The sequence below is a fragment of the Phlebotomus papatasi genome, chromosome 3 (assembly GCF_024763615.1).
Source record: "Phlebotomus papatasi isolate M1 chromosome 3, Ppap_2.1, whole genome shotgun sequence".
Classification (NCBI taxonomy): domain Eukaryota; kingdom Metazoa; phylum Arthropoda; class Insecta; order Diptera; family Psychodidae; genus Phlebotomus; species Phlebotomus papatasi.
The window spans coordinates 82,725,153-82,739,492 of NC_077224.1; the positions used below are offsets into that span (position 1 = coordinate 82,725,153).

At 35.3% G+C, this 14,340-nt stretch overlaps 1 protein-coding gene across 1 annotated transcript; it reads left to right on the forward strand.

The window, feature by feature from the left end:
- The first annotated feature begins 194 nt into the window (after positions 1–194).
- On the forward strand, positions 195–9,775 carry LOC129806087 (prothoracicostatic peptides). Its single transcript, XM_055854418.1, has 2 exons — positions 195–230; positions 9,199–9,775. The coding sequence occupies exon 2, from the start codon at positions 9,208–9,210 to the stop codon at positions 9,640–9,642; it is 435 nt and encodes a 144-aa protein (XP_055710393.1). The 5' UTR covers positions 195–230; positions 9,199–9,207; the 3' UTR covers positions 9,643–9,775.
- The last annotated feature ends 4,565 nt before the right edge of the window (positions 9,776–14,340 follow it).

A 14,340-nucleotide genomic window follows, 5' to 3' on the forward strand; every position in this document is an offset into this window, starting at 1 on the left:
TCAATCTTCTTGTCCTTGCTGAACTTGCAACATTGTTTCGCAATACGCTTTTAGTTACAATTTAGCAGCATATTTCCTTGAAGTTCCTTCCCTACATCTTGCTTTACCTTATAATTATTCATTTTTTGATGTTTGTCAGGTAACGTGAAGAAAAAGTTTGTGATACTGAACGAGGAGAGTTTTCTAAAGTAAATGAAGGATTTCCAAGTCACTTGGAAGGCTACAGTAAGGTAAGATTTTCATTTTAATTTAGATCATCTTAGAAACTTTTGATTTTTAATGCTATAAAATACAAAACACCGTAGAATTTGTTGGTCTATTGATAGGAAAAACTTATTTCTTTCAATTATGTGTCAAGCGAAGTCAATGTAGACGCAAATAAAATGGACGTAAGAGAGACTGGAGCAGTATTAGCCACAAAATAAAATTTTTCTTGCTTAAAATTTGAGAAAAACATTTTTGAATCAGGTTGATAAATATTTCATAAATATAAATATTGATAAATTGAAGATTCCATTTCATACTACTCTATTTCAGAATGACAACTTTTCATGAGAGCTCTTCGAAGTTGACGGTTTTCCTATGCTGCCCGTGTAATTTTTTTCGAAAAAATTGAATAGAGGTAGTGTGCCAAATTTTGGCCAGCTTCTAATTTCGGCCACTTTAAGTGTAATTTCGGCCATGGAAATACAGTAGACTCTCGCTTATCCGTGGACTCTTTTTCCGGGTGACATAAAAAAATCCGTGAGACAGTTGAATTTTAAAAATTTTGTTGACATATTTTACCCGTTTTGGGTTTTTTTGTTAAAGCAAATGTGCTCTATCTACTGCTAATTCTTTCTCATTGTAACTTTTTTGGACAGTACGCATGTTTAGAGAGAATGTCGATTCAGTCAGATCAGAATTCACTCCATAAATTTGCAATGTAAACAAAAAAATCGTTAGATTTCAAACAATTTGATGTGTATCACTCTCAAAATCCGTGTAACATTTCGGTCCCGTTCCACGGATAAACGAGAGTCTACTGTAAATAAATTAAAATTATGTAGGGTAAGTGCTCATAATTTTGGACAGTCTGCTTATAACCATCGATGTTCCAAGTTTGAAGGGCGATATTTTCAATACTAATTGACTTTTTTTGTTACTCTCTTTTCAGAAAGGGTTGTTTAGAAACTTTGTTTTTACTAAAATTAGTCTTAATACGTTTAAAAATGAATTGATATGTAGAGGTGAATTTGACTCGCGAAAAAAAGCGAAGAAACATTGTTCGTACTTCACCACAGGTAAATAAGAGTCAAGTAAAAAAGAAGTTCTGTCATTTCTCGTAAGCAATTGCTCAGACTGAATTTTCAACAAAGCAATTTCAACTCAAACTCAAACTATATTCAAAATTTAACGTATTTAGTGTTAAAATCTTCCGAAAAGAACAAATATTTAGATAGAATTCATTATTCATCAAATATTGGAATAAAAATCCATAATTTTAATCAATTTATTTTTAATGTCCAATTTTACCCTCATAGTGTCCCAATTTAGAAACTGGACAAAATTATGAGCCTTTCCCCTATCCTATTTTAGCATATTTAAACATGAGGCCAAGTAAATGTAAATATGCAAGTTTATGTGAATAAATAAGCGAAAATCTATCAATTCAAATGATTTTTAATGCAAAATAACACATAGGCACAATTCATCTGAAACAAATTAGAATTTACAAATTGAAAAAATCTTAGTGTGATGGCACGGTTAGAATAGTATGGAATGAAGCCGTCGAAATATTGTCTTATTTACGTTCTCGGAGCTTGTTTTGTGCTTGGGCTGTTCGTATTTTGCACACGATTTTACAGAGCGTTTTTTGCTTGCGCTGTGTGTGCTTTATGTTTACGCCGTGCGTGTTTTTTACACCATCTTAGCAACTGCTTTGTGCTAGCGCTGTGCGTGTTTTACTCACAATCTTATAGAGCGTTTTATGCTTACGCTGTGCGTATTTTAAACACGATTCTAGAGAGCATTTTGTGCTTGCACTGCGCGTGTTTCAAACACGATTCTAGTTTGCTATGCGAGTTTTACACACAATGTTAGAGAGTGTTAAAATAATAAAAAAGGAAAATTAAGATTTAAAAAAATAATAAAAAAGAGCATCGTGGAAAATTTACGTGAAATAAAGTTTTTTTTATTGCAAAAAAATTGTGGAGGAAAGGTGTCAAAAGAAAAGGATTTTAGAATATGGGTAAAATACCTTAGGAGTAATATAACTGAATTTCAGATTAAAAAAAAGTGGTTATCCGGTTCATTACCGATTCGTAACCAATTGGAACCGGTTCGCTGCGCTTTTTAGGGTCTTTTTAACCTTTGACCTTGAAAAATCGTTATTAGAAATGATTCAACGGTGTTTTCGTATAAGGATAAAATGTCCGTCTGGGTAATATCTAAAAATATCCGATAATGACAAAAAAACGAATGACACATTTTCGAGCAATCCCGAAAAAACTGGTTTTGGTGGGGAAGGGAAGAGGTGGGAGAAAATTAGAGATTAGATTTATGGGGGTCCCCCGAAGATCTTAAGTCGCTATCTCTAACTATTTGGCCTCTAGACCCGTCGACGACCCCGCCATCTCCAAGGCCGATGCGAAACCTCTAGACCGCGTTAAATAAATTTCATGTCTAAGAAGTATTTTGTTGTCTCATTATATAGAATATTTTGACAGGTTAGGTATTCGAAAACAAAAAAAAAAATTTAAACACCCTAATGTACGTTCATTTTACTAATTTTTGGTTTTCGTAAGCTATTTGTCTTCTTGTATGTCTATAATGAATTCTGAAATTCAGGGGGAAGTGGGGCACTAATCGGTAATGAACCGGTAATTCACCCGCAAATGACATACGTTTCTCGAATTTACTTTCTTATTTGTCCGTATGTTTGTTACTCATGCTGAAATAATCTAAAATGTGCATAAATATTTATTCTTAATTCTTAAGCAACTTCTTATTTCACAATTTTTTTTTAAGTTTTCAACCAAAAGCAGTATGTACTGAACATACGAATTCATTAATAATAATTTATTCATAAATAGTTATTGGATTCCTCTTCTGCCTACACATTGCTTGGTCATTCATAATCATGCACTCATACTGTGTTTTTTTTATTAAATAAAAACTACTCATCTGCATCTTATCACAAAATTCGTCACCATAATTTTATATTGCGGGCTGTAAATCGCTGATTTATGATGTCAACCGCGAAATGGATCAATGCTACTTCTTGTAAAAAATCAACCTAGGCCTCTAATCCGCTTTTATAGCAGCCAGATGGTGCGAAATGCATCCTATTTGGACGAATTCTCATGAAGGGAGGATGGGAAACACCTTTAGCACTATTTCATAATTTTGGATGATTAAGGTACGGTCAGAAATTATGCCATAATTGAACCGGATGCTGAGGGTCCTTTTTTTCTGAGAAATTAATCCATATATCCGCGAAAGACTTGGACAAATCCCAGTCGCCTGATGAGGGCATCCTTTTACGTGGGCTCAATTGCGTGCGATTTTGATCTCGTTTGCGGTGTGAACATGCGCCAGAAAGTGCCTCAAGAATGATATAAAAGAGCGATATCAGTTCATAAATTCCAACATTCACCAACGATTTCTGCAGCCAAACACCATCCAACACGGTGGTTAAGTTTAATTTAGAAAACCGTGAATGGCCTGTAAGTGTGATTAAGAGGATAGTGCTTTGAGAGGAGCAGTGAGATAGGTATCTGCTGAGAGAGACTCCCAGAAAGTGCCCAAAAATTCAACCAAGAGGACCATTGAGGAATTCAAGAGGACAATTTGACCAAGAGTGTAAGTGAATTAGGAAATAAGGAATTTTCTGGGATGGGACGATAGCAATATGTGGAGGATCCTTTCTGCCCCGGGAGAGTATAGAGTGGGAGGTGGTTGAATTTTTCCAAGCACTTGAGTTACAAATCCCTGGAATTTTTGATTGTGTGGCGATGCATAAAAAGGCGAGATTTATTCAACTGCTTCTCCTTGGTATATATTTTGTGTGGTGAATATGATTGAAAGTTATTATAAAATATGTCCAGGCACAATCCATCAAGTGGTAGATGGTATTATTGGTAGAGAAAATTGTGTGAAAATGGTTGGAGCTCCAAAGTGACCACAAATTGCTCCTCAAATACAATTTTGTGGATGGATTCTAAAACCACAGAAATGCATCTAAATTATACCGCCTTTTTTGTTTAAAACACAAATCACTTCTCAAACACCCTTCTCTAAAACTTAGACAATACCAGAATCCTACCTCCTAAAATAATCTTCCATCATTCTTTAGCCACAATTTACAGCAATCCCCAACCTTTTAGCCTCAACATCAGCCTCTTCCTAATCATTGAAAACACCACGGGTGCAAATTAGCTGAGGAACATAAATAATGTATTTAATTTAACTTTACGCACCTCCCCCAAACTCCCACAAAACCCACCCCCGGACCACTCCTTCTCGTTGTCATGCTGAGATCCATGATGCGGTGGAAATTGGCGCCAAAAGGTGTGAGATATCGATGAGGAAAAAGCTCACAGTATCGGACATTGATGGGGGTCAGTGCAAAAGGAAAACTTGTGTTGTCCCAGCATGCACCCATCACCAGATGGATTCACCAGAGAAGAATTGTTTGGCTGATGAAATGATGGAAAAATCATTAGATTTTCCGACTGACCGACAACTTCCACAACACATTTATTCTCATGGATCCAATTGGACCATTGCCAGGCTTTAAGAATCATTCAGAAAGGATTATTACTCCAAAAGCTACTAATACACAAAAAAATTGTTGCATCTGCCAGTCCATGAGGCATACTCAGGTACAATGCTAACGTATGCATTGATGCAGCAAATGTGCAGAGGATCATTGGGGTGTGGCATGTCAAGAGTTGTTCTGATTTTTTTTTCTCTAAAAACTGACATCCTACACCACAGAACTTCTAGAGTAGCATCAAAGTCTTGTATGTTTCATATTTTCTTATTGTAGTTCAATGTGTTAAGCAACCATTAACCTTTAACCCTTTAAGGGCACCAAGCAATTTACTGAAGAAATCTCCCTACGTTTAAGTTTAGGAATTTAAAATTATGCAACCCTTTCTTGACAAATGCATTGTACGTATTCGGCAAAGGCTCTGCATTAGGGGGAGGTGGGGCTGTTTTGAGCTAAAATAAAGCTGGTCCTTACAATTATTTTATTTAGATCCACAATTATTTTGTCTATCCAAATTGCATTATGTTAAAACACATTTTCCATTAGAAAAATGCGAAAAAATCGTATAACAATATAGCCCATAGCTTAAAGTAACCCCACCTTCTCCTATTTGTCCAAAAGGATTAATAAAAAAAAGATATTTAATGAGGTTTAGGAGGTCAAACTCAATTTGTTTTTAAGATTTTCTCTGTCTTGTCAGCTTGTTCATTTTTCCATTAACCCTTTAACAACGAGACACTTTTTACGGAATGAAAATCAGCAATAAGAATTGAATTGAGAAATATAATCAATTGTAAGTTTTACATCTAACCTTGGAAAGTCCAACAGAGTCTGATTCGATATATTTTGTGCTTCTATGAACGATAGGGACAAAAATAGCCCAAAAATTTAAATAATTTTTCTGACAATACCAATGAATAATATTTTTCGCTTTAATGAAAAATATTACGTATGAGTAAGGTAAAGTACCCTCTAGTCGGCCGGTTTCTCAACTCGGCCAGTGCTACTATTTATTCAATTTACTTAGATTTGTTATAATATGGTCTTACCGATTTAACATTATAAGGTGTATTATATTATATATAACGTAAATCAGTGAAAGTTTCATAGAAATTGACTATAAAACGTTAAAAAATTGGTTAAATAATTCAACTGGCCGAGTTGAGGAACCGGCCGACTAGAGGGTACTTTACCTTATTGTAGTTTTTATTGCCAAAAGGGTTTCGCTTAAAAAAAATTGGAAGTATAAAAAATAAAGAAAATCAATTATGAATTTAAGAATTTAAAAATTCGCCATTTTTGAGCTTAAATATTTACTGCATAGCAAATAGCTACAGACTTGCAAAAAATATTCTAGATTCACTTAACCTTCTACTTTACAATTATGTACAGACATAAGAAAAAAATAACTTTAGGTAGTCAAGAAAAATTATTTTCTTTATGGGACACCGGTGTTCCAATCGTCCTTAAAGGGTTAAGCCTTTTTTTTGTAGGGTAAAGGTATAGTTTATGGCCATATCATGCATACATTTACTCAGTAGAGACCGGGGCAGACTTAACCAGAAAATGAAATTTTTCTTTGCAAGGATTTAATTACTCTATATAACTATATAATTAGTCGTATAACGCACTAATAAGTTCGTATAAGTTTGTACTTTTTCACTAACATTGTTCGTAATATGATCGTTTGATTCGTTTTTTTTACAAACATTTGTTCGTACATTTTTATCTGTCTGGCAAAACTTTACGAGCAAATAACAGAATTTTACGATCACTTTCTTATGTGTTTACAAACATTTACGAACTTTTACGTACAAATATTTCTGAAAAAAAAACAAAAAAAAATTGTTCGTCAAGTGATCATGTTACGAACAATGTTTGTGAAAATGTACAAACTTTTACAAACTTTTCTCTGGATTGTACGATTTACGAGCATTTCGTAAGTCCCTACACTGAGAAAAAAAAGAGGGTGCGATAACTTTTTTTCCTCATAACTTTAACACTTTTTATGGTAAGGAACCGACGTAATAATATTAGGTGAGATTCTTAACAATCTCACCTACTATAATCCTAACAAAATTTCATGTCGTCCGATCGACCTCAAACTTGGCCAAAATGTGTTTCGCCACTTCCTGATCACGAATATATATGTGGCTAATTTACGTTCCAGGCCGGCTGGCCGGCCGCTCTTTGGAGCTTAATAGCTCGTAAACTAAAAAAGATATCGACTTGCGGTTTTTGGCAAAGGTTAAATATCGGCTGAAAATTGCAACATGGTGCATTGACCCCCACCCCCACCCCTCCTTCCGCCATTTTGAAGACCCCCCTTTTTTTGTTTTCTCAATAGCTCCGCCCCTATGGCATTCAGCGGACTCAAATTTTATTATGTTATAGCTGGGCCTTAGAGCTTTCCATCAATACCAAACTTAAGGTCCCCCGACCCCCCTGACCCGAGCTATAAGGGTCCAAAAAAAATTTCTTAAAATGGCCATAACTCCGGTTCTAATTGTCAGAATTTAAAAAGTGAGGGCTTTTTGGAAAGCTCTCGTGAAATGCCACTTCCCTTTCTAACATCGCAAGTTCATAAAACCACCGCTAGGGGCGCTATTTTTAAAAAGAAGATTTTTTAATTTTCTGAGTTAAATAACTCAAAAATTCCTTTATGAATCGGGCTGAAATTTTAGTATGTTGTAGCTGCTAATTATACCTATCAAACAAAAAAATACTTAAAACGATCTAAAACCCCTGACCCGAGCTATAAGGGGTCAAAGTTCGAATATTGACCGGCCTCTATCTCCGGTTCTAACTAACATATCGACCTAAATTTTACCTTTTTGGTTTCGTCTCGATGAGCACTTTCAGATGGAAGTTCAAAAAGTCTCCACAGGTAGCGCTGCGATAGCGTCAGAATTCATCAAAATTCAAACTAATTTTTCTCAAAAATTCCTTTGTGCAAGTTAATGAAATTTTAGTATGTTGTAGTCCAGTCTAGGACGTTTACAAAATGGGGCGTAAGTGCGCTCTGGTTTCAATAGAACCGGAGATATGAGGGGCCAAAGATCACGAAATTCAAAAAATCATATCTCCGGTTCTATGTGATCGATTTTGATGAGTGAGGGCTTAAACGAAAGATCTCACCAAATGCTACAACTGTATAAAACATTTGAACTTCGTGGGACCAATACTAGGGGCGCTACAGTCAAAAAACCAATTTCAATATCACATAACCTCAATTATCTCGACACGTGCTTAACCTATTTTGATGATTACTTTGACATAATTGTAGAAGACATTTGTCTCTATATTTCGTCCATACATTATTTTTCGATCAGATAATGCGATCTGTCCGATTTTGCCGTTTAAGTGTGAAAAAATTGATTTTTCCCATAATAACGCTTTGAAATCACTTAGATGCCAATTTGACTGCCTCTACTCGACCAAGACACTTAAAATAGGGTTTTAAATGGAAAGTCTCACAAAAGACAACAATTCTTTGATATAGTTGAAGTTCATCAAATGAACACTTGAAGCGACCTGGTCGAAAAAACGAGTTGAGAAACAAACAACCTCGATTATCTCGGCTTCAGATTAATCAATGATTCAATGTATTATTGAATTATTGATTAATGTGTGAATTAATCAATGTTCTTCGGCAAAATTATAGAGAACATTCTGGTCTACATTTCACCCATATATCACTTTTCTGCCAGTTCATCCAAATCCTTGATATTTTGTTTTAAATACAAAATTTGTATAATTTCACGAATTTGATTCAAGATAACTGAATGGCGTCTCCCAACTTCAGCTCTAAATCAAATTTGCATGCATTCCGAGTTAGCTCACGTTAACAATCTCACCTATAATAAGCTGATCCATTCTTGTTACTAGCTTTAATAATAATATTAATAATTTAGGGTAAGTGTACCAAATTTCGGCATAGTTGCATGCAATCGTCAAAGTCTTATGTTTGAAATGTAATATTTTTAATACAAATTGAATTTATTTGTTACTGTTTTTATAAGTAGTGTTCCTTGGAACCTTGTAGGTAGTCTATAGTCTTTATTATTTCTAAATTCACTCTTAATACATTCTAAAATGCATAAAAATGTACACATTACATTTGTGGCCTATTTCGGCCACCTTCATTTTCACAGTTCCTTGCCTTTCTGGAATTCTTCTAATGACTTTTTTAGATCATCTTGTTCGTCGAAGCGACATTTTTTGTTATTTTTTTCGTTGTATTATTTCTAGAGTATGCAAAAACTAAAAATTCAATGAAATTCGAGGAACAAAAAATGTGGCCGAAATTACAAGCTGGCCGGAATTTGGCACACTTACCCTAAATAGGGAAATAATATTTAAAAAAAAAAACATGCCAAAGCGTCCCAGCTTTGCTTAGCTTTCCTTAAAACCGAACTAACCACAAATAACTTTTCTTGCAGATTTTGCCGATGAATCGTGGCGTGGGATTGACTTTGGTGTTCCTGTGGGGACTATGGATGGCCACGAACACTTTAGAAATCCCCGATGAGGATGCCGGAGACTCCAAGCGCTCCTCGTGGAACAATCTCCAGGCGTCCTGGGGCAAACGCTGGCCGGACGATTTCGACGATGTTGACGATGCTCGACTGGAGGCTATTGCTGGTGGGCAGCAAATGCCCCTGGTCGGGCAAAAACGGACATGGAAAGCGATAAATGGGGCTTGGGGCAAGAGGGTGAATGCAGGATCAGGTGACTGGAATAAATTTCGAAGCGCCTGGGGCAAACGTGAGCCAGGATGGAATAATCTCAAGGGATTGTGGGGCAAGAGGTCCACCAATAACTGGAATCGACTGTCATCAGGATGGGGAAAACGATACGATGCTGACTTGGAGATGGACATTTAAAAAGCATTTCACATCAAATCATCCTGACTATTTCCTGCCCATCTCTTTTGTAATGTGTGTGTGTGTCTCTGAGCCATTGATTTGACGTTGTTCCTTCTCCTTGATTACTAAGAAATAAAAGTTATGGCTGGAAGAAATACGTTAAAGTTGTTTTCATTCAGACGAATTGAGGAAATTTGATTAGTACATTATTTTGAATATGAATATTTGGTATGATGGATTTTCATAATGAACGATTGCGTTATGCGATGGAGTAATTCTGATGCGATAATACTAATTCTATGCCTTCGGGATAGATATTCTTACAGTTCAATTAACACTCAATGCTCCCATTTAACGCCACTGAAGCATCTTTTAGTGGCTCTATAAGCAGTTCATCAATGAGCTCCTTTTACATAAATTGCACCAAGAGTATTAATTTACTAATATTTGAAATTACATTTAAATTTCTTGTTTCTATTCTTATCTTTTTTGTTTCTTGTAGGAGTCTGAATACCCAATTTGGAGGCTCATTGCTAAGATCTTTTAAAACTGAGTAGTTTTTTCTCATCGTAAATTTCCTATTAAGGAGCTAGAACCAGGGGAGTGACATTAGCTCTGAAAAATGCGCCCGATTTTAGTGCAAATTTTTGCCTGTTTTCGTACACATTTAACAAGATATCTCCAAAACTACTTAGGTTGCCAATTTGGGGTTTTCGGTTGCCTCTTCGTTATTAAATTGGCTTTTATTTTGTATTAGTATTATTTGCTAATTCATTCTACAATGACAGAAAACATCTAATAAACTTAAAAGTTTTTTCGGCACACCAGAAACATTTGGGAAACATGGGAAATGTCATGCCCCTGGCTAGAACCATCCATGAATTAACTTTTCGCATGATTTTTGGTTGTATAAAGGTTTATTCAATCAATTCCGAACTAGAAAATTGCTTAAGATGTGTGCATGTTAGAATGTTTGTGACACTAGTAACATGCCTATGCACAAATGAAAAGGGTAGTCGAGAAACATAAATCAATTACGATTACTTGACCAAATTATTACCGATTGGGAATTATAAAGCAGGAGAAGAAACGTCAATATCTCTCGAAAAAATCCGAATTTAACCAAAACGGTTAAAAAAATTAACCCTCAAAAGTTGAACTTCAATAATTCAAAATGGCGAATTTTCCGGTGATAGGTATGTTTGGACGAAATGTTCGCTTAGACCACTTATAAAGTATATCCGAAAATAAAATACTTATATAGTGTAGTTTTCGAAATAAACCAAAAGAAACAGTATTGGAGAGGGTGAGGGGAAAATGAAAAAGAATTTGGAGATAATATCGGTTCTTTTATGGGGGTCATCGAAGATCAGACATTGATATCTTTTACCGTTTAAGCTCCAGAAGGATTACAACTTGGAAAAAAGCAAAGAAATTGTTTTCTAGTGCCTAATTATCATCTTATCATCATTGTCTGTGTTGTGCGCAGTGTGTATGTAAAAAAAACTTATTAACCTTTTGAGGAAATCTTGAGAACGTCACATATACAAGAAACACAAGTTTAGAAAATCTAAACTTTTGGAAAATCTTCAATACAAATTAATTGAGATAAAAACGGATTGTCAAAGTCCACGAAATTCTCTATCTAATTCTGAGTGCGATTTAATGCATTTCATGAAAGTAATTTGAATTAAATGACCGTTGAGCGTATGTCGCTAGAGTCTCGCCGCTTCTTATTAGACTTTTAATTTCTCTTCACAATAATGGTGGTAATCCAATGAAAAATGAAAGAGGAAGTCTTTTCCCTGAACATTTTTTTCTGCACATGACTGTTTTCAAATGCTTCTGCATTATCGACTTTTCTTTGTTTTGGTTCCGGGCTCGACTGTTTTCCCCAGTCTTCGTCGTGGTCCAAAGCAAACGAATAGTCATGACAGGAACTAACGCAAAGAAAAGTCGATATTGCAGAAAGGTTTGAAAACAGTCACGTGCAGAAAAAATGTTCAGGAGAAAGACATCCTCTTTTTCTACATATTAAGACTAGAAAGCGACAAGAACCGGGGAAAACAGTCGTTACACGAACCAATACAATAAGGAAAGCACTTTATAACAGTCATATGCTAAAAATATGACCAAGAGGGGAATTCTGTAACGCTCTGGCAATGCCATATGACAAATTGGGTTCGAATCTTAGGAAAGCTTTTTCGAAAATGCGATTCTGTAGCAGTGACATTGCCATTTCAGCTCACGTGACATTATCAGAAGTCACATATTTGAGATTTCTGGCAATTCAAATGACAATGAATTTTGTTAAATAAATCAACCAAGACGTACTGTATTTTCACAAGATCATCAAGTAAAGCGATTTTAATTAAAAATCAATGAATTGCATTTTCGAACTCATATGGTATAACAAAAAAGCTTGATTGGCATTGTCAGGTTTCGAACTCACGCGTGACAATGCTACGAAAATTACAGAATTCCCCTACAGGGTAGGGATTCCATGAACATTTCATGAAGAAACAAGGCCTTCCCGCAACGGTTTTTTCTAGATCTACACACACATTGTTATATTTTCTTGTACGGGATGAGGTTGTCAGTCCCATGCCCGTGGAATCAAGTGCAGTGAAGCTCACTGAATGCAATCCGAATACCTTTAACGCCAGAAAAATTCCTGGTGACCTAAAGGGGATTCGAACCCGGGACAATTGGGACATTTGACCCATTGAATGCCTACGATTTTTTGAAAAAAATTAACTTAGGCTTTGATTATCAAAGATAATTAACCTATTAGGATCTCAAAAAGGAATAAAATTGCTCCCTATTTAGGATTTGGAGGATATTCGGAAACTAGGCTGAACCTCTAGTCTAAAGACCGCTTTAGGTCTGTAGAGGATTAAAAATGCTCAAAACCATGGTAAGTATTGTATTATAATCGCCTAAAATTTTGCTATAGTTTTTGTCTTTAGAAACCAGTATAAAGTGACTGGTTTTCCTCAATGAATAGCCTCTCAGATACACTTTCCTATCAGTTTCCTTTTTCAAAAAATAACGTATTTGGTAGCAGTTTTATTGAATCTTTGCTTTAGTCAGAACATCAAATTGCCTTACTACGAGAAAATTCTTTTATAAGGAATTCAATGTGTCTTGGCTTTTCGTCTCTTTTGCTAAAGATAAAAGAACTGTGAAAGGTAAAGGAATCCAAACAACTCTTATCATTATTTCTTGCTCTAGGCGTCTATGCAATTTAGCTATTAGAAAACACTAGCGAAAGGGGGGATGTTTAAATTTGGAGCAGCTTTGAAATTGGGATTTTTCTCTTCTTTTTAATTAAAATTGAGCCATATCAAAATATAATTTAGTTTCTCAATTTGTTTGTGAAACAAAATGATATCATGATAAGGCTTAATTTTAAGATGCCCTAAGTTCAAAGGTGTCCCATTTCCATTAACTGGTAATTTGGTAATTGAAACTATTTTCATAAATTGTTAAATTTTTTAAAAATATTGGGATATTCTAGAAAAGAGGAATATTCTTATATGAAGCCGAGTAATTTTTTTTTATCAATTTTACATCCTTTTCTGACTAAAGGTGTCTACACATTGGAGCTGATTTCATCAAGAATTATTTCAAGAATTTTTTAAAGAAAAATTCATATTTTTGAAGGAATTTTTGAAGAAAAATGCCTCCACACTGGGTTTTTTTATTTTCCATCAAAAATTTTTTGACAGTTTGCCATCATTTACAAGTCTCTTGCTCTTCTGACTGTTTTTCACGAAAATTTGTTGTTTCACTGCTGGAAAAAGTTAGAAAAGCGTTTGGTGAAGTTCCTTGGGATAGTATTTAGTGAATTTCTGAAGAAAATCTTCTAAATATGCAAGGGAATAGTGTTTTTCTGGAGTTGTCGTTCTTGGTGGAATCCAACCCAGCCTTTGAAGGAACATTTCCTGTGATTTTCCTCCAGAAATTGCACCACTTTCTTCTTTTTCGAGGTATTTCCTCCATCATTTCTTCCAAGTTTACAACAAAAGCGCTCAAAATAATTAATTTTCGTCTTCCCGCCCTTCGACACACAAGATCACAAAACACGGTGGGAAATTATGAATGATATTTGACCAACTTCACACTGGACGACTGACGGTCGATTTTTGTTTTCGGAATACGGGACCATAACCTCAAAACATTATTTTTATTTTCATCTACAAATTGTGTGATATTCGCAGTTTGCTGTGGAGAAAAAGTTGTTTTTTTTTTCGGGATAATCTCATTGTAAAAAGAAAAAAGATTCAATAAAAATTTTTTTTTAAGGATTTTACTTTAGATTATTTTTTATTTCTCACCACCTTTTCATGCACTACTACTCAAACTGGGAGTCCCACGGAGGAATCGAGGGCCTGTGGCTATCCAGTTCTGGTGTTCTCGAAAGGGAGCAATCCCACATAGTTCCTAGTGGTTGAGAAAGTGAATGATATAAAAGATCATTCTGATGTTCTTCTGGGGGTTCAAGTAATGGCTTCTTGTAGCTCCGGACAGCTCTCGTTTGCATTGAGATTTCCTCGGTGGCTCTGGTTAGCTCTTGTTTTAATTGGTAACCAAGGCATATAGAGATTGGAAAGTGCCCGTAAATTTTCTCCTTTCCATCCATCTAGCAATCCATGGAGTACGAGGCCACTGTACTGTGGAACACCTCAAGAATACACAGATGGATTAACTTCC